Source organism: Procambarus clarkii, chromosome 62, assembly GCF_040958095.1.
Source record: "Procambarus clarkii isolate CNS0578487 chromosome 62, FALCON_Pclarkii_2.0, whole genome shotgun sequence".
In the NCBI taxonomy this organism is placed as follows: domain Eukaryota; kingdom Metazoa; phylum Arthropoda; class Malacostraca; order Decapoda; family Cambaridae; genus Procambarus; species Procambarus clarkii.
In genome coordinates, this window is record NC_091211.1 from 17,378,345 (window position 1) to 17,400,388 (window position 22,044).

Sequence of the window (22,044 nt, forward strand, 5' to 3'; positions counted from 1 at the left end):
TCCAGCCCACTTACCAATCAACTGCGCGCGGCCGGTCTGGACGACCAATAGAGTTCGCGGTATGTGTCCAAGAGGCGTGTCCTGGGAGATGGAGGGGGAGGAGTCCAGGATGCTGCTGCGGGGATGCTGACTTTCATCTCCAGTCGGTTCCGCCAATTTAGTGTGACGGACAGAATCAAAACAAACTTGGGGGTGAAATCGGTTGTGAAATTGGTCATCGCGAGGACAAGGTATTATTTACGCGGGAAACCGTCGCCCCAGAGGCCGCTGGTGTCCTCTCACGGGGCTGGGCCAGTCACCCAACACCTAAACTGTAAAACCACACAATTCACTGGCGTTGTCGATCTTGCCGCTGCTACTACAGATGGAGGAGTGAGGGGGAGTGAGGGAGATGAGGGGAGAGTGAGGGAGAGGTGAGGGAGGCCCCTAGGAGGCTGACCATGGCGTTCCAAGGTGACTGACTCGTCTCTGTATGTACCAGGTGAGTGGCAGGGGTCAGGGGGGGCCCACACCATCTTGTACCACCACCTGGCGTGGTAACCCTATCCTTGTACCACCACCTGGATTGGTAACCCTATCCTTGTACCACCACCTGGCTTGGTAACCCTATCCTTGTAGCACCACCTGGCTTGGTAACCCTATCCTTGTAGCACCACCTGGCGTGGTAACCTTATCCTTGTACCACCACCTGGATTGGTAACCCTATCCTTGTACCACCACCTGGCTTGGTAACCCTATCCTTGTAGCACCACCTGGCTTGGTAACCCTATCCTTGTAGCACCACCTGGCTTGGTAACCCTATCCTTGTACCACCACCTGGATTGGTAACCCTATCCTTGTGCCACCACCTGGCTTGGTAACCCTATCCTTGTAGCACCACCTGGCTTGGTAACCCTATCCTTGTAGCACCACCTGGCGTGGTAACCTTATCCTTGTACCACCACCTGGATTGGTAACCCTATCCTTGTACCACCACCTGGCTTGGTAACCCTATCCTTGTAGCACCACCTGGCTTGGTAACCCTATCCTTGTAGCACCACCTGGCGTGGTAACCCTATCCTTGTAGCACCACCTGGCTTGGTAACCCTATCCTTGTAGCACCACCTGGCGTGGTAACCCTATCCTTGTAGCACCACCTGGCTTGGTAACCCTATCCTTGTAGCACCACCTGGCGTGGTAACCCTATTCTTGTAGCACCACCTGGCTTGGTAACCCTATCCTTGTAGCACCACCTGGCGTGGTAACCCTATCCTTGTAGCACCACCTGGCGTGGTAACCCTATCCTTGTAGCACCACCTGGCTTGGTAACCCTATCCTTGTAGCACCACCTGGCTTGGTAACCCTATCCTTGTAGCACCACCTGGCTTGGTAACCCTATCCTTGTAGCACCACCTGGCTTGGTAACCCTATCCTTGTAGCACCACCTGGCTTGGTAACCCTATCCTTGTAGCACCACCTGGCTTGGTAACCCTATCCTTGTAGCACCACCTGGCTTGGTAACCCTATCCTTGTAGCACCACCTGGATTGGTAACCCTATCCTTGTAGCACCACCTGGATTGGTAACCCTATCCTTGTAGCGCCACCTGGCTTGGTAACCCTATCCTTGTAGCACCACCTGGCTTGGTAACCCTATCCTTGTAGCACCACCTGGCTTGGTAACCCTATCCTTGTAGCACCACCTGGCTTGGTAACCCTATCCTTGTAGCACCACCTGGATTGGTAACCCTATCCTTGTAGCACCACCTGGCTTGGTAACCCTATCCTTGTAGCACCACCTGGATTGGTAACCCTATCCTTGTAGCACCACCTGGCCACCACATAGCCACAACCACCACCACACGAACACAACCACCACCACACAAACACAACCACCACCACATAGCCACAACCACCACCACATAGCCACAACCACCACCACACAAACACAACCACCACCACATAGCCACAACCACCACCACACAAACACAACCACCACCACATAGCCACAACCACCACCACATAGCCACAACCACCACCACATAGCCACAACCACCACCACACGAACACATCCACCACCACATAAACACAACCACCACCACATAGCCACAACCACCACCACCACAACCACATAGCCACAACCACCACCACATAGCCACAACCACCACCACATAGCCACAACCACCACCACATAGCCACAACCACCTCCACATAAACACAACCACCACCACATAAACACAACCACCACCACATAGCCACAACCACCACCACACGAACACAACCACCACCACACAAACACAACCACCACCACATAGCCACAACCACCACCACACAAACACAACCACCACCACATAGCCACAACCACCACCACATAAACACAACCACCACCACATAGCCACAACCACCACCACATAGCCACAACCACCACCACATAAACACAACCACCACCACATAGCCACAACCACCACCACATAGCCACAACCACCACCACAACCACATAGCCACAACCACCACCACATAGCCACAACCACCACCACCACAACCACATAGCCACAACCACCACCACATAGCCACAACCACCACCACATAGCCACAACCACCACCACATAGCCACAACCACCACCACCACAACCACATAGCCACAACCACCACCACATAGCCACAACCACCACCACCACAACCACATAGCCACAACCACCACCACATAGCCACAACCACCACCACATAGCCACAACCACCACCACATAGCCACAACCACCACCACACGAACACAACCACCACCACATAACCACAACCACCACCACCTCAACCACCACCACATAGCCACAACCACCACCACCACAACCACCACCACATAGCCACAACCACCACCACCACAACCACCACCACATAGCCACAACCACCACCACATAGCCACAACCACCACCACCACAACCACCACCACATAGCCACAACCACCACCACCACAACCACCACCACATAGCCACAACCACCACCACATAGCCACAACCACCACCACCACAACCACCACCACATAGCCACAACCACCACCACATAGCCACAACCACCACCACCACAACCACCACCACATAGCCACAACCACCACCACCACAACCACCACCACATAGCCACAACCACCACCACATAGCCACAACCACCACCACCACAACCACCACCACATAGCCACAACCACCACCACCACATAGCCACAACCACCACCACATAGCCACAACCACCACCACCACAACCACCACCACATAGCCACAACCACCACCACCACATAGCCACAACCACCACCACATAACCACAACCACCACCACAACCGTTCAGAAAGGTCCTAACCTCTAACCCAATATACGAATGAGCTCTACCGCCTGACCTTTGACCCGTCTTCAGATTGGACATGGACTTCCCGCTGGCGGGTCACTACACAGCCTGCAGCTACATGACCTCGGCTGACCTGGTGACCCGCGACCCCCGTCTCCTGGCTCCCCCCGAGCTCCGGGTCGCCGCCCCCCGACCTGACCTCCCTGTCAAGCACGATATTGCCAGGTGAGTCTTGTCTCTGACGCCTGGTGAGTCTCTTACGCCTGGTGAGTCAATTATCCCGGCGTGGTGAGTCTCTTACGCCTGGTGAGTCAATTATCCCGGCCTGGTGAGTCAATTATCCCGCCGTGGTGAGTCAATTATCCCGGCCTGGTGAGTCTCTTACGCCTGGTGAGTCAATTATCCCGGCCTGGTGAGTCTCTTACGCCTGGTGAGTCAATTATCCCGGCGTGGTGAGTCTCTTGCGCCTGGTGAGTCAATTATCCCGGCGTGGTGAGTCTTTTACGCCTGGTGAGTCAATAATCCCGGCGTGGTGAGTCTCTTACGCCTGGTGAGTCAATTATCCCGGAGTGGTGAGTCAATTATCCCGGCGTGGTGAGTCAATTATCCTGGCGTGGTGAGTCAATTATCCCGGCCTGGTGAGTCAATTATCCCGGCCTGGTGAGTCAATTATCCCGCCGTGGTGAGTCAATTATCCTGGCGTGGTGTCAAGTCAAGTTCCTCATTCTGGAGAGTCTGGAACCTCATCCAGATGAGTCGAGTGGGCTACCTGACTCATCTGGACTCACGCATGTGCATGAGTAACACGATGAGAGGAACAGTACCTTGGTAAACAGCAGGTGAGTTAATTAGTAAAACTAGCAAGCCAGGGGCCAGATTCACGAAGCAGTTACGCAAGCACTTACGAACCTGTCCATCTTTTCTCAATCTTTGCCGGCTTTGTTTACAATTATTAAACAGTTAATGAGCTCCGAAGCACCAGGAGGCTGTTTATAACAATAACAACAGTTGATTGGCAAGTTTTCATGCTTGTAAACTGTTTAATAAATGTAAACAAAGCCGTCAAAGATTGAGGAAAGATGTACACGTTCGTAAGTGCTTGCGTAACTGCTTCGTGAATCTGGCCCCAGGTGTAGACAGTTGTAGTCTACACTGGCAGTTGTAGTCTACACTGGCAGCTGTAGTCTACACTTATTATATAGACTGTGGGTTGGTTGGTGTTGTCGTCGTTGATCCTTCTCTATGGACAACCCAACCCACAACTCGGCAGAGTGCTTATACTAGGAGATCACCCTTGGCGCTTCTGGCTCTTGGAGAGGGGCTCAACGTCACACGTTCAGGGGATGCGGCTCCAACACTTAGCCTCGTTGTCACGTGCACACACCCACTCGAGCCGCTGTGACTCCCCACTCTCTCCTTATGAGATATGATCTCCTCAATCCCCCTATGACTTACCAGTATTACCTCCTACCCTGTCCACAGCAGTGGTTCATGGTTCTTCCTCTCTCTCTCTCCTTCTTTACCACCTCCTGGGAAGCCTCACTAGGACAAGGGCAAACACCAGCAAATTGTAACACATTTACTGAACAAAGCACATACACGATACATACACACATCTAATAATAATGAATCCTATACTCTATAATATCCAAATCAGGTTGCACTCCAATACCATCAGAACTCTATTATCAGCTTATCAAGTGGTATCCCAACTCCTGGTTCACCACCTGGTACTATTAACCTCCTCAAGTTGGTCAAGCCCACACACTGTTGCACCATCAGCAAGATAACATATATATATAGAAAACCAGCATTTGAATGCAATAACATATATCATTATAAATGTTCATTGATACACAACAATGATTAATCGATCACTGTCAGTCCTCGAGCACATACATCTGTAGGTAATCAAGCCTACGACTGCAACTCTAAGCTTCAGACTAAATCACTCCTTGACATAAGAATGCAAACAGTCACTCACCTCTCACTGCGTCTTGCACGCTAATGACAACCAAACACTATCAACTCCCTATAAGTAATCCACCAGAACTTCCCCTTCCACCTCTGGAAGTTCACAACCCTAATATCCTTAGGTTCTTCCGGGCTTCACTACCAGGATCCTCTGCAGCTCCTCCAGGCTGCTATCATGAAGTTTCCTTGTGCAACTACGGTGCTTCACCCTTCTGTTAGGTTCTTCCACAGCTCTCTTGGCTGCTACACCACCTCTACAGAAGCACGTGACACTCCTCTTCACTGATGCTTCTCCTCACAGCTCGAGGTCCTCTGCTCCACTACCTTTGGAGTCTCATCAATTACTTCATCTGCTGGCTTCGAAGTTCTCAGCAACTTCTTCCCCAAAAGACAAACCTGCAACCCATCGACACTCCAATAAAATGTTCCCCTTTAACACATAAACAAAAAATATTCACACAATATGTTTGCCTCAAACCTCTATCTGTTCTCTACATACAGTGAGAGTGGACTCCCCCGTTTTGGGCGGGTCCATACTCCACCTCGCCTGGCGGCGTCCTCACTCGCTGGGAGGGTCTTCCTCCATCCGGAGCCAGGCTCCCTCAGTCGTCCGCCAGCGCTCAGAGAGGACGGACGTCGCTCCGTGCTCCTCCCTCTTCACTCTCCTATTTCAGGCTTTCTGCCTTATTAAAACATGTCTAACCTATAAATAAACATTGCTACTGTCGCTGGGCACACGACCAACTACAAACAATCACTATGAACTGGCGTTTATCGTGCTTACCACAGATTAATTGGTCGAGGGCGCTTTCCCTCTGACGGCGTCTGGTCAGGGCGCTCCACACAGCCCACAATAATGCTTCTGGGCGATTAAATATCTGCTCGCCGACCAGGACTTGAGACCACAACGTTCCCAGCTCGATTCCACAGCTGGTACGTCTACACACTTCTCTTCTCTTCGAGATATATCACTAGGGGTTCCCTTCTGACGGGAGCTCAAACGGAGCGCGGCTTCCCCCTGCGATGTCTGGCACTCAAGTGAGGTCAAGGTCCTCCGGAAGCGAGCCTCACGCCTCCAGCAAAATGTCCACATCTCCTAGCCCGTCATTTATCTATTTTCTTCTGCATTGCCCATAATCTCAAACTGTTACACATATCCAAGCAACTATTTTACATATGCGTTATCACCTCAATACTTGCTAGACCTTCTAGTTAGGTCGGCTTGCTGAATAACTCTCAAGAAGGGAGACTCGTTTCTCCTGCAGGCTGAGATCATAACACTCCCCTCCCCTTATTTTTGAGAGTTATTCCAGTGGCAAAGCTCAGGATAATACATCCGCCACCACACTGTCTCGTTTTTCACCCCATATACTCTCTTAGGAGTCTGCAATTAATCCGTTGCACCTTGCAACATCTGGCTCACAACTCTCCAGAAATATGATCTTCTCATAAACGATTTGACCTCTGACACCTCTTAGCTAGGCTGTCCTCCCTGGACGCCTGCACTCCATCGGTCCACTCTACTTATTGTCTCCACCCTCCGTTTCCTCGTCTTCTCTTCACGTCCAGAGTCAGACATCTACTGTCTGTACCTCCTCTGTCGTCTTCACTCTTCCATCTACTGCCATTATACTTTCGTCTCCTGTCATCATACTTCACTCCATCGTCTTCACCGACGCTCCTCCTTTTCGTCTCCTCATTTATCTGAGACCTCATCCTGTTCGACTCCCACCGAGTCCTCGGCTTTCTTCTACTCCTCCATGCTTGTATCCTCATCCTCTTCTCACACTTCTCACCTCTGTACCACTCCATTTCTTCTCCTTCAATTCTTCTTCGTTCCCTAAAAGTTTCTTCGAGCACTGTACTACATCCAACAGCACTCGACCATACATGTCGCTTTGCCTCTCCCAAAGTGCTCGTAAGCATCTCTCCACACATACTGTCTCTTCTCCTTTCATTTTCCCGGCTATTACTCTTCTTCACTATCTCTCCTCCACGTTTTCTGTGAAACATGTCGACTCCTGACATCTCAAACAACTTAACTCTACTATCCAGATGCCTCTGTGCTCGTGGACCACTTGACGCTCTATTCCCGTCTTCAGTCTGTCCACATCCTTCCTCATTCCTACTCAGCACAGTTGCATTCGCCTTCCGACTCTTAATTTCAGCAGTCCGGGCTCTACCCAGGTCCGCTCTCTTCACCTGATTCTTCTTCGGCTGGGCCATCTTCACTTTTGACCTCACCGAGACTTCATTTTCCTGGGCTGGACCTTCATCAAACAGCCATGCTATATCTACATCGATATCTTCCACTGGTTGAATCGACACTGTATCATCTTCTCCAGCGTCTTCCTTGTCGGCCACCTCTGCCTTCCTCACTACCGAGACGGGGTACTCAATGGCTTGGCGGTCTCCTGACGCATCTCCTCGGATGTCAGTCAGGTTCACACTCTCAGGTGTCCCACACGTGCAGTGGCCTTCTGGGCACTCCTCTGGCACAGTCTCCGCTACGACTCTCGGCAACACCTTTGTCCCGCACAAGTCATTCCCCAGGATCACTTGGACTCCTGGAATAGGTATGTCGGGGCACACTCCCAACATCACCTCCGCCGACACATATTCCGACCTTAGCTGGACAGCACATACGGGCATGTCACTCTCCGACAATAACCCATATACTTTCATCCTACTCCTGCCAGCTAATCGTCGATCATTCCCAATCAGGCTTCTCGCAATCAAGCTCTGATTAGCCCCGGTATCTCTTAAGATACCAACTTCTACCTCAGGTTGGCCTCCTACACTGATCCAACCTTTGCTCATGAACGGCCTATACCTCTCGTTCACTAAGTTCGCTCTCTGTGGTTTGTCTCGGAACACATTAGTATATTTACCTCGGGGGTCACATATGGCCAGGGTCACAACTCTCTTGCCCTGCCGACAATCTCGCATCACGTGACCCAATCCGTTACATTGGTAACATCTCATCTGGGAGACATCTCTCCTATACGTACCAAAGCGGCTCTGACTTTGTCCACTCACATAAGAGTTCCTCGAGCCAGGTACACTACCTGCACTCTGTGGGGCTTTACTGGACTCTTGATTCCCTGGATCACGAATAGTTTCTCGTTTGGCTCCTCCATCTTCACTTTCAGATGAAGTGCGCGACCTACTCTTCTGAGTTTTAGGGTACTTACTTTGATCTGCCCATTTATCAAAATTTTTCTCACCCCAGACTCTTCTGGGTCTTTCATAATTTCTTCCTCCCCAGACTCCATTGGATCTGCCATTGCTGCGTCTCACCTCGCTTCTCACTCTGTTCTCCCTTAAGCTCTTGTATGCTTCAGTAATCATATCTGCCCTATCTGCGGCATCTTTCACCTCCATTATCCCTGCTTCTTGGATCTTGAACTTTGTTTCGGGATGCATCATCTCCAAGAACTTCTCCATGACCATCAGTTGCTTCAGGTCAGCATAAGATCCAACTCCAGCAGCCTCAATCCACTTCTGGAATCGTCTTTCCAGATCCCTTGCTGTCTCAGCAAACGTACACGCTCCAACTTTGCTCATCTCTCTGAAGCGCTTTCTATAAGCTTCTGGGGTTAACTGAAACGAGCGCAATATGCTGCTCTTTACTGTGGCGTAATCCTGGCACTCTTCCAGTGACAATTGGGTGTATGCCTCCCTGGCTGCACCGGTCAATCTTAACTGGACCAGCTGGGCCCATTCCTCCTGTGGCCACTCCTTGATGCTGGCTACTTTTTCAAAGTGCTCGAAAAAGCTCTCTGCCTCTTCGGGAACAAACAAGGGAATGTCCTTCTCCCTAACCCTAACATCTGGTGGGTGTGATACCTGGGTGGTGCTCTCTGGCAACCCATGTTCAATCCTTTGCTCAGCCAAGGTTCTATTCGCTTCTATCTGCATTTGTTTTGTTCTCTCCTTTTCTTTTTCCACCTCTAGTCTTGCTTTCTCTTTTTCTTTCTCTTGTTCCAACTCCAGTTCCCTTATTCTGGTTTTCTCTTTTTCTACTTCCAGTTTGGTTTTCTCTTTTTCCTTCTCGGCTTCATTTTTCATCTGGAGTTCTAATTTCATCTTTTCCAGCTGGAACTGTCTCTCCTTGTCCTCACGCTGCATCTGGAGCTCTAACTGGAATCTCTCCAAGCTCCTATTCCGGCTACTCCTGCTACTGCGGCTACTCTTGCTGCTCCTACTCGATCCCTGGGATCTCACTTCATCCTGCCCATCATCCTCCTTTCCACTTTCAGCTCCTTTTTGGGCTCCTTGCTCTGCCGCTTCACTTCTGGCTCTCAACTGCCTCAGGATCTCATCCTTCATCCCAGCTACTTTAGATGCTTTCAACCTGATGCCACATTTTTCTGCTATTTGTTTCAATTGATCCCTCGTGCAACCTTCTAAATCCTCAGGCTTGCCTGACTCCACAAACGCTTGCACCTTATCCATCTTTGTCCTGTGAGTCTTCCCAAGAGAGAGAGTATACACCTGCGATCCCACAGTTTATCTATTTCAGCAAGGGTGTACAAATCCACTCTTGGACAGGGTGTGGGTGTGTCAGTTCACTATCCCGGACAGGCCCCCAATTTATTATATAGACTGTGGGTTGGTTGGTGTTGTCGTCGTTGATCCTTCTCTATGGACAACCCAACCCACAACTCGGCAGAGTGCTTATACTAGGAGATCACCCTTGGCGCTTCTGGCTCTTGGAGAGGGGCTCAACGTCACACGTTCAGGGGATGCGGCTCCAACACTTAGCCTCGTTGTCACGTGCACACACCCACTCGAGCCGCTGTGACTCCCCACTCTCTCCTTATGAGATATGATCTCCTCAATCCCCCTATGACTTACCAGTATTACCTCCTACCCTGTCCACAGCAGTGGTTCATGGTTCTTCCTCTCTCTCTCTCCTTCTTTACCACCTCCTGGGAAGCCTCACTAGGACAAGGGCAAACACCAGCAAATTGTAACACATTTACTGAACAAAGCACATACACGATACATACACACATCTAATAATAATGAATCCTATACTCTATAATATCCAAATCAGGTTGCACTCCAATACCATCAGAACTCTATTATCAGCTTATCAAGTGGTATCCCAACTCCTGGTTCACCACCTGGTACTATTAACCTCCTCAAGTTGGTCAAGCCCACACACTGTTGCACCATCAGCAAGATAACATATATATATAGAAAACCAGCATTTGAATGCAATAACATATATCATTATAAATGTTCATTGATACACAACAATGATTAATCGATCACTGTCAGTCCTCGAGCACATACATCTGTAGGTAATCAAGCCTACGACTGCAACTCTAAGCTTCAGACTAAATCACTCCTTGACATAAGAATGCAAACAGTCACTCACCTCTCACTGCGTCTTGCACGCTAATGACAACCAAACACTATCAACTCCCTATAAGTAATCCACCAGAACTTCCCCTTCCACCTCTGGAAGTTCACAACCCTAATATCCTTAGGTTCTTCCGGGCTTCACTACCAGGATCCTCTGCAGCTCCTCCAGGCTGCTATCATGAAGTTTCCTTGTGCAACTACGGTGCTTCACCCTTCTGTTAGGTTCTTCCACAGCTCTCTTGGCTGCTACACCACCTCTACAGAAGCACGTGACACTCCTCTTCACTGATGCTTCTCCTCACAGCTCGAGGTCCTCTGCTCCACTACCTTTGGAGTCTCATCAATTACTTCATCTGCTGGCTTCGAAGTTCTCAGCAACTTCTTCCCCAAAAGACAAACCTGCAACCCATCGACACTCCAATAAAATGTTCCCCTTTAACACATAAACAAAAAATATTCACACAATATGTTTGCCTCAAACCTCTATCTGTTCTCTACATACAGTGAGAGTGGACTCCCCCGTTTTGGGCGGGTCCATACTCCACCTCGCCTGGCGGCGTCCTCACTCGCTGGGAGGGTCTTCCTCCATCCGGAGCCAGGCTCCCTCAGTCGTCCGCCAGCGCTCAGAGAGGACGGACGTCGCTCCGTGCTCCTCCCTCTTCACTCTCCTATTTCAGGCTTTCTGCCTTATTAAAACATGTCTAACCTATAAATAAACATTGCTACTGTCGCTGGGCACACGACCAACTACAAACAATCACTATGAACTGGCGTTTATCGTGCTTACCACAGATTAATTGGTCGAGGGCGCTTTCCCTCTGACGGCGTCTGGTCAGGGCGCTCCACACAGCCCACAATAATGCTTCTGGGCGATTAAATATCTGCTCGCCGACCAGGACTTGAGACCACAACGTTCCCAGCTCGATTCCACAGCTGGTACGTCTACACACTTCTCTTCTCTTCGAGATATATCACTAGGGGTTCCCTTCTGACGGGAGCTCAAACGGAGCGCGGCTTCCCCCTGCGATGTCTGGCACTCAAGTGAGGTCAAGGTCCTCCGGAAGCGAGCCTCACGCCTCCAGCAAAATGTCCACATCTCCTAGCCCGTCATTTATCTATTTTCTTCTGCATTGCCCATAATCTCAAACTGTTACACATATCCAAGCAACTATTTTACATATGCGTTATCACCTCAATACTTGCTAGACCTTCTAGTTAGGTCGGCTTGCTGAATAACTCTCAAGAAGGGAGACTCGTTTCTCCTGCAGGCTGAGATCATAACAACTGCCAGCTGTAGTCTACACCGGCAGCTGTAGTCTACACACTGCCAGCTGTAGTCTACACACTGGCAGTTGTAGTCTACACACTGGCAGTTGTAGTCTACACACTGGCAGTTGTAGTCTACACACTGGCAGTTGTAGTCTACACACCGGCAGCTGTAGTCTACACACTGGCAGTTGTAGTCTACACACTGGCAGCTGTAGTCTACACACTGGCAGTTGTAGTCTACACACCGGCAGCTGTAGTCACTGCAGGCACCTGGCAACACTGAGGTGCCACCTGGCAACACTGAGGTGCCACCTGTCAACACTGAGGTGCCACCTGGCAACACTGAGGTGCCACCTGGCAACACTGAGGTGCCACCTGGCAACACTGAGGTGCCACCTGGCAACACTGAGGTGCCACCTGGCAACACTGAGGTGCCACCTGGCAACACTGAGGTGCCACCTGGCAACACTGAGGTGCCACCTGGCAACACTGAGGTGCCACCGTGCTCTTGGTGCTGGTGCCACTTGGCAACACTACTCGAATTGAAGGATGAAGGTGGATGGATCAGTTGACGACGTGCCCAGACCCCCGAGGCGGCCGCCCAGCTCTTGTACCTCGAGAAACCACTGGATACTTGACATGGCCAAGTGTGACCCCTATAAAAGACATGGCCAAGTGTGACCCCCCATAATAGACATGGCCAAGTGTGACCCCTCCCCCATCTTTTATGGGGTGCTCCCTGCAAAAAAATATGCTCCCTGCAGCGCGCCAGGCGTCCCGTGCGCGGGAAGAACACCTATGAGGCTTTACCACTCGAATCTCTTCCAGAAATCCTGAGTGCCTAGTTTGAGAGCACCAACTTGGACTCTGTGCAATATTGCCGGATGGTTAGGAGACTGTATTACTGCCTTGTCATTACCATATTCAGGATGTGACTTTTTATCCAAGAGTCTCGGTTTTAATTATCTAAGTTAGTCTCCGTGGTGTAGTGGTAAGACACTCGCCTGGTGTTCCGCGAGCGCTTTGTCATGGGTTCGTATCCTGGGCGGGGAGGATTTACTGGGCGCAAATCCTTATCTGTAGCCTCTGTTTAACTCAACAGTAAAATGTGTACTTGGTTGTAACAAGGATTCTTCGCGGCGGGGATCGTATTCCAGGGACCTGCCCGAAACGCTACGCGTACTAGTGGCTCTACAAGAATGTAACAACTCTTGTATATCCCAAAAAAAAGTTATATAAACAGCCTAAACTACATCATTTGGGGGTTGAGTATAATCTGTGAGAGATTAAGGAAACACTTGTCACATACGAGGTTGATCGGCCACATATTGTTGGACTATACCAAGTTCAAGTTCATGTATGTTTATTGAGATAAGCAATAAATACATCTCAAAGGGATAGAGTAGCTTAGGCTATTTCTACCCCCCTAAAGAGGACTATACCATCAGCTAAGAACTGTAGTGAGTGATGGGAAGTGCAGTCGACTAAAACAGTCCTCATAGCCTATTGGAAATCGAAGAAGTCTTTGCAAATTTCAAAACTGTGCCTATAGAATTAGAGCTAGTCTTTGTAAAGGAGTTGAGACTTGTAGATGTGTGTTCCTAGGCACTAGGTGCTCTTATTCAACATTTTCTGTAGCCTAAATATAAGAAATATATTTGTAATTATGTGTAGTGGTTTTTAGAACTATATTAACCGTCTACGTTATATGAACAGGGAGTTTAGGCTCGCCCTGTACTACTGATTCAGCCGTTCACTGCTAACACAACCAGTGGTGGTGTTACAGTGACGCAGAGTAGTGCTGGAGAGTGACGCAATGTGGCGGTGTTGGAGAGTGACGCAATGTGGCGGTGCTGGAGAGTGACGCAAAATGATGGTGTTGGGAGAGTGAGTCAATGCGGTGGTACTAGAGATGCTGTATATCTTGAGAGTGACTTTGGACAAGTTAGCTTAACCTGTGAACTCCTTCCGGACAGGTCAGAACTAAGCCGACGACTGGAGTACCGACCAGTGCCAGACTACGCCACCACCACCCGACCCGACCTCAAGGCTGACCTTCTGCCCGTCGAACTGCGCGCTGATCTCGTACACCGTGACCTCCGCGCCGAGCTCAGGTCACACGAGGGGTCAACTAGTCACCGCGAGGAGGTCAGAGGACACGAGAACCGTCCGTCAGACATCGAAAACGACCCAACATTTCTCCTGGGCAACTCTAACGCCCCCACCAGCAGACGGTCAAGGTAGGGGGACGTAGCTACTGGGCTCAAGCTGACCAAGACAGGTCATACACCTAGTAGTGAAAGCTGCAGGAATTAGCTATAATGAAATTTGAACGAGTGCGGTTTTGCTAGGATATCTTCCCGCCTCCAGGTTGAATACATTGTATTAGTGTTTATTTTAATAACAGTGTGTTTGTGGGGGTGGATTGATGTTCGTGTATTTTGTGTTGTGTTGCAGGGAACGCGAGCACGTGCTGGCCATGACGAAGGAGGAGAGAAGGCGGCGCAGGCGGGCTACCCTCAAGTACCGCACTGCGCATGCTAGTCGAGAGCGCATGCGCGTGGAGGCCTTCAACGTTGCCTTCGCGCAGCTGCGGAAGCTCCTGCCGACACTGCCTCCGGATAAGAAACTCTCCAAGATTGAGATCCTTCGTCTAGCCATCTGCTACATCGCCTACCTCAATCACGTCCTGGATGTGTGAGCGAGTGTCTGCGACCTCTGCCGCTGGTGGCTGCTGGAGGAGCCGCTGGTGGCTGCTGGAGGAGCCGTTGGTGGCTGCTGGAGGAGCCGCTGGTGGCTGCTGGAGGAGCCGTTGGTGGCTGCTGGAGGAGCCTGGACACGCAGACGGCGCCACGATGACCACCTTACTCCTCCGCCAGCTCCTCCAGTAGGACTAGTGCGCCTCTCTCACTCGTGGTAGTCTGAAAAATAAATATCTTGTGACGAGCAAGATAGGTGTTTGACCTGTAAATACTTTTAGTTTCTTGTTTATTTCTAACACCAGGCCACAGTAAATATCGAGAGAATTTAGGCGGAAGTTGAAAAAACAATGTGTCAATGAGGTGTTTCTTGCTACAGGTATTGTGAACAATGGTGAAACACAAGACCTTGGCCTAACTAGGTGTTGCGAAGTGCCCACTTGGCCTCATCTGTGTACTATGGCCACAATTTTTGTGCTTAGACTCGTGCAGACTAGATCTTAGTGAACAAGATCTAGCCAATTGACTTATTACTGTCGTAGTAGTTACAGGGAGACTGGGGCGTCAGTACAGCACACACTACAGATCCAAGTGACTCCGCTTGCCTGGAAGACAGTTTCCGTAACGCGGAGTCACCACTATGATGGCTGGTGTGTGTGTGTGTGTGTGTGTTAACACACACACTTACTTACACACTTAACTTACTAATACTAAAGTGTGTTACTAACACACTTAACTTACTAATACCTCCCTGAGTGCGTACTTGACCTCTCCAGGGTACACTATTACAAGACATCCAGAGAAGACCAGCCCCTGGAGGTGGTGTGAGTGAGGTGGAGCTAGAGCTTGGTCAGCCAAGCAAGGAGTGCTGACCTCCTTACGGGCTATTCATGCCCGTGCCACCTCTTGGGTGGCTTAATCTTCATCATCTGCTGACCTCAGGCTAACCATAGCCCGTGCTTCTTGCTCCGCTCCTGTGCCAGGTAAGTTACGGGCTCACCATAGCCCGTGCTACTTGGAACTTGTTCCGAGTAGTTGAATCTATAACAACAACATGCTGAGCTCCCTTCACCTGCCACAGCACTGGCCTCCGTACTACGTGGTTATCTTGAGATGATTTCGGGGCTTTTTTTAGTGTCCCCGCGGCCCGGTCCTCGACCAGGCCTCCACCCCCAGGAAGCAGCCCGTGACAAATGTGCTCGTCCTTAGAGACGTGTAATGCCTCATGTGTGTATGTGTGTGTGTGTGTGTGTGTGTGTGTATGTGTGTGTGTATGTGTGTGTGTGTGTGTGTGTGTGTGTGTGTGTGTGTGTGTGTGTGTGTGTGTGTGTGTGTGTGTGTGTGTGTGTGTGTGTGTGTGTGTGTGAGCCTCGCGCTCTCATGTACAGCTTTAATGACAATTGTTAATTATTTCATTAATGTCAACTCCGTTTTTTGTTAATTCTTATATATAGTGTGTTCAAGCACACGAAGACAAAGCAGGTGGGAGGACCATCACCTGCTTGAGGCATCTGGGGCCAGATTCACGAAAGCAGTTACGCAAGCACTTACGAACGTGTACATCTTTCCTCAATCTTTGACGGCTTTGGTTACATTTATTAAACAGTTTACAAGCATGAAAACTTCCCATTCAACTGTTGTTATTGTTATAAACAGCCTCTTGGTGCTTCGGAGCTCATTAACTGTTTAATAATTGGAAACAAAGCCTCCAAAGATTGGGAAAAGATGTCCAGGTTCATAAGTGTTTGCGTAAGTGCTTTCGTGAATCTGGCCCCAGGTATCTTGCCAGCACACAGTCTCGTACACCAACAACACATGAGGTTGTTGGTACACTTGTAGGGTGTTGTGGCTGTGTGTCGTCACCCACTCTTCATGTCTCACCCACTCTCTGTTCTCCATGGTAAGGCCCAACCCGTTCTCGCACTTTCTTATAGTCAATATTGACTTATTAAATACGTGCATATGTGACATACTAATTTATTGTGAATATTTTAGTTTACCTTGAAAAGCTTCATAGAAAACACCGACCTTACCTAACCTTCTTAGTATGTTAAGATAAGCATCTTATTGCTTCGTAATTACAATTATTACTTAACCTGTACCTATAATTGGTTAAGTAATAATTGTAATTACGAAGCAATAAGATGCTTATCTTAACATACTAAGAAGGTTAGGTAAGGTCGGTGTTTTCTATGAAGCTTTTCAAGGTAAACTAAAATATTCACAATAAATTAGTATATCACATATGCACGTATTTAATAAGTCAATATTGACTATAAGAAAGTGCGAGAACGGGTTGTAAAGCCACACCCCATAGTCATCCGAAAGTGACGGACTCTCCCGTTTTCTGTTTTAGGTCCTCTGGCTTAGTCTGGTAGGTTAAGAGAGGACACTTTAATTTTGACGTTGGGGAGGACGGGTTGAGTAGTCAACCTCACGCTGCTGGGAGTCCAGGGTCTAGATTCACGAAGTAGTTACGCAAACACTTACGAACCTGTACATCTTTTCTCATTCTTTGACGGTTTTGTTTACAATTATTAAACAGTTAATGAGCTCCGAAGCACCAGGAGGCTGTTTATAACAATAACAACAGTTGATTGGCAAGTTTTCATGCTTGTAAACTGTTTAATAAATGTAACCAAAGCCGTCAAAGATTGAGGAAAGATGTACACGTTCGTAAGTGCTTGCGTAACTGCTTTCGTGAATCTGGTCCCAGGCCATCAACACGTCCATCGTGCCTCTCAGTTTTCTCCTCTACTTTGTTTTATTCGTCCTGCAACGTTGCCGGACTGATCCATCAAACTGTAGCTGTGTCAGACCACATGCTAACCTCTAGTTTATAATGACACGTGTTAAGAAGGGTGTCGGAGGCTTCTATGAGGTTTTCTCCTCATTTATCATTCCATATATATATATCTATATATATATATATATATATATATATATATATATATATATATATATATATATATATATATATATATATATATATATATATAAATATACATATATATAGTATGCAAGACCCGATTTGCCTAACAAGCAGAGTGACTTTCATTATTTTCAAATATTTCTTCCCAAATTGGTTTATGCAAATTAATATTTTGATATTATATTAAAAACATGACATACTGACTTAGTTAAGTTACATTAAGTTGGATCAAACTGATCAATAATAATGTAATGGAAAGTTCCATCACTTCAAAAAAAAAAAATGGTGAAAACTAGAATATTTCAGAATAATTCGGCTTGGTAGGCAACTTGCCTTATAAGGTATAATACACACACATATATATATATATATATATATATATATATATATATATATATATATATATATATATATATATATATATATATATATATATATATCGTACCTAGTAGCCAGAACGCACTTCTCAGCCTACTATGCAAGGCCCAATTTGCCTAATAAGCCAAGTTTTCATGAATTAATTGCTTTTCGAATACCTAACCTACCTAACCTAACGTAACCTAACTTTTTAGGCTACCTAACCTAACCTAACCTATAAAGATAGGTTAGGTTAGGTTAGGTAGGGTTGGTTAGGTTCGGTCATATATCTACGTTAATTTTAACTGCAATAAAAAAAACTGACCTCATACATAATGAAATGGGTAGCTTTATCATTTCATATGAAAAAAGTTAGAGAAAATAATTTAATTCATGAAAACTTGGCTTATTAGGCAAATCGGGCCTTGCATAGTAGGCTGAGAAGTGTGTTCTGGCTACTAGGTACGATATATATATATATATATATATATATATATATATATATATATATATATATATATATATATATATATATATATATATATATATATATACACTTGTATGCATGTGAGTAAAGTCTTGCATCATAGGCGGAAATGTAATAAAGCGCTTTCATCTACTTCTTTTGTTTTATTCCAGAGTGTATAAAGCCTAACTTATAAATATATCTTTAATTGTGGCTCTGAGCAAGCCTACCTCCCCCCCCTCCCCCCCCCCCCCCCCGACCCAACAAGCCTCCCAGAGCTGCAGACAACTTTACAGACAAACACTCGCCCACTTTTAAGACCGTGTGTGTAGACAACAGGATAATAAAACTAGAGTCACACTAAACAACTTTCAGATAAGCTTAAATTGAAGCTTGCATACATTTTAATCATTCTATAATTATATACATACATGTTAATCACCATACAATTACATACACAAAAATATTAATCACCATACAATTACATAAACACATATTTATCACCATACAATTACATAAACACATATTAATCACCATACAATTACCGCTCATGTTCCATCTTTAATGACAAAATTAGCATTCAATTTTACCTAATCGACAGAGCTGCTTTTTCTTTGATCTATTAAAATATAACTTTTTTTGGACAGTATACAGATAAGGTAGATTGTCTACTCTTGTGGATAGTACACAGATAAGGTAGACTATCTACTCTTGTGGACAGTACACAGATAAGGTAGACTATCTACTCTTGTGGACAGTACACAGATAAGGTAGACTGTCTACTTTACGTTATCCATTTCTCTCTCCTTTTCTCTACCTTTTTTTCCCTCTCTCCCTCACTATCTTTCTCTATCTCTCTCACTATCTTTCTCTATCTCTACCCCCCCCAGCCCCCTCCCACACAGCAAGCCTTGACAAGCGATGAGTCACAATAACGTGGCTAAAGTATGTTGACCAGACCACACACTAGAAGGTGAAGGGACGACGACGTTTCGGTCCGTCCTGGACAATTCTCAAGTCGACAATTGACTTGAGAATGGTCCAGGACGGACCGAAACGTGGTCGTCCCTTCACCTTCTAGTGTGTGGTCTGGTCAAGCCTCGACAATGATCTAACTCTCCTTAACAAATCTCATTCACAATAACAAACCAAAAAGAGGCAAATATTTGCGAAATCCATCGATAAATCCCCCAAATCTGAAGTAATCCGCGCACAGCGAGGCAGAAGGTGAACCATTACTGGGCGATTACCTCTCCCCAGGACCTCCTGACCCCCCAGTCCTTCTCTATGTATCCTCCCTCCCCCTCTATGTGTCCTGTATCCCTCCCTGTGTCTTCCCTCCCTGTTTATGTGTCCTTAAACCCTCTCTGGGGTGGTTATCTTGAGGTTATCTTGAGATGATTTCGGGGCTTTTTAGTGTCCCCGCGGCCCGGTCCTCGACCAGGCCTCCACCCCCCAGGAAGCAGCCCGTGACAGCTGACTAACACCCAGGTACCTATTTTACTGCTAGGTAACAGTGGGCGTATTGTTCCCGCCAGAGGGCACTTGAGTGGGGCGTGGCTCTGGGGGGCTCGAACCCCTGGTATCGAAGCTGGTTCAGATGAATCCGTTTTTTTGTCACGTGGCAAATGTGTTTGTGCTCGCGAGGGTTGAGCTTTAGTTCTTGGGTCCTGTTTGTTAGTTGATTTTGGAGGTTTTGCGAGGGTGTTGGGGGCGCTGAGACGGATTGTCCAGCATCAGGGGGGTTGGTTGTTGGGTTGGGTAGTTGGCGGAGCTATCACTACCATGACTCCAACTACCACCACCACCACAACTATCACCACCACCACTACCACAACTGCCACCACCACCACAACTGGCACCACCACAACTACCACCACCACCACGATCATAGCTACCACCACCGCAATTACCATCACCACAACTGCCACCACCACAACTGCCACCACCACAACTACCACCACCACCACGATCATAGCTACCACCACCGCAATTACCATCACCACAACTGCCACCACCACAACTACCACCACCACCACGATCATAGCTACCACCACCGCAATTACCATCACCACAACTGCCACCACCACAACTGCCACCACAACCACGGCCACCCCCACCACCACCACCACTACCACCACCACCCCCACCACCACCACCACACCCCACCCCACCCCACCACACCCCACCCCACCACCACCACCACCACCACCCCACCCCACCCCACTACCCCCCCCCCCCCCACCACCATAATCACCTTCGATGCATGAGCCGAAGAAAATACAATAATTTACTTAACATGTAAATTAGGTTGAAGCAGGACTGAGCACCTGTGGCTATCTCGCCCTTATGTTCCCGAGCCAGCTGAGCCTTAGGTAGGGCAGGAGAGAACAGGGTTAGGAGGAGAGGCAGGGGAGAGGGAAGGCAGGCAGGGGAGAGGGCAGGCAGGCAGGGGAGAGGGAAGGGAGGCAGGGGAGAGGGAAGGGAGGCAGGGGAGAGGGAAGGCAGGCAGGGGAGAGGGAAGGCAGGCAGGGGAGAGGGAAGGGAGGCAGGGGAGAGGGAAGGCAGGCAGAGGAGAGGGAAGGCAGGCAGGGGAGAGGGAAGGGAGGCAGGGGAGAGGGAAGGCAGGCAGGGGAGAGGGAAGGGAGGCAGGGGAGAGGGAAGGGAGGCAGGGGAGAGGGAAGGGAGGCAGGGGAGAGGGAAGGGAGGCAGGGGAGAGGGAAGGGAGGCAGGGGAGAGGGAAGGGAGGCAGGGGAGAGGGAAGGCAGGCAGGGGAGAGGGAAGGAAGGCAGGGGAGAGGGAAGGGAGGCAGGGGAGAGGGAAGGCAGGCAGGGGAGAAGAGAGGCAGGCAGGGGAGAAGAGAGGCAGGCAGGGGAGAAGAGAGGCAGGCAGGGGAGAAGAGAGGCAGGCAGGGGAGATATAGTAATTCATATTTACGGTGCTACCCACCATTCTCTCTCTCTCTTACTCACTCACCCACTCATTCTCTCACTCACTCACTCCCTCATGCTCTGACTGACTGTCTGACTCATTGACTCCCTCTCACAGGTTCCAGTTTACTCACATAAACTCGCGACGTAAGAGTTCCGGAGGAGTGAGTATCCTTGGGCTGCCAGGAGGTCCTCTGGGTGTGCTGGCAGGGGACGTCACGATGTCATGGGATATCCCTGGCTCCTCTGATGTCCTGACGATCTCCATGGATATCCTGATGCACCAGGATATGCTGAGAGCACCAGGATATCCTAGAGATGTGTTAGAATATCCTAGAGATGTCCTAGGAAGTCATCGGGGTATGAGGATGTCCTAGAGATGTCTTGTGACGTCCTGGGAATGTCACGATGAGAAGAAAGGACCAGCGAGGGTGTAACCGCTTGTGCAACAATACACCTATAGCCTCGTGTATATGTGTGTGGGGGCCTCGCGGCTGAGTGGACAACGCTCTGGGTTCGTAGTCCCAAGGGCCCTGGGTTCCATCCCCGGCAGAGGCAGACAAATGGGCAGAGTTTCTATCACCTTTGGTACCCCTGTTCACCTAGCAGTAAATAGGTACCTGGGAGTTAGACAGCTGGTACGGGCTGCTTCCTGAGGAGCCGGTCGGCCGAGCGGACAGCACGCTGGACCTGTGATCCTGTGGTCCTGGGGTCGATCCCAGGCGCCGGCGAGAAAC

The 22,044-nt window shown here is 48.8% G+C and overlaps 1 protein-coding gene across 1 annotated transcript; it reads left to right on the forward strand.

Moving 5' to 3' along the window:
- The first annotated feature begins 159 nt into the window (after positions 1 to 159).
- Positions 160 to 15,870, forward strand: LOC138354275 (uncharacterized). Its single transcript, XM_069308235.1, has 4 exons — positions 160 to 481; positions 3,374 to 3,529; positions 13,900 to 14,163; positions 14,381 to 15,870. The coding sequence occupies exons 2-4, from the start codon at positions 3,381 to 3,383 to the stop codon at positions 14,622 to 14,624; spliced, it is 657 nt and encodes a 218-aa protein (XP_069164336.1). The 5' UTR covers positions 160 to 481; positions 3,374 to 3,380; the 3' UTR covers positions 14,625 to 15,870.
- The last annotated feature ends 6,174 nt before the right edge of the window (positions 15,871 to 22,044 follow it).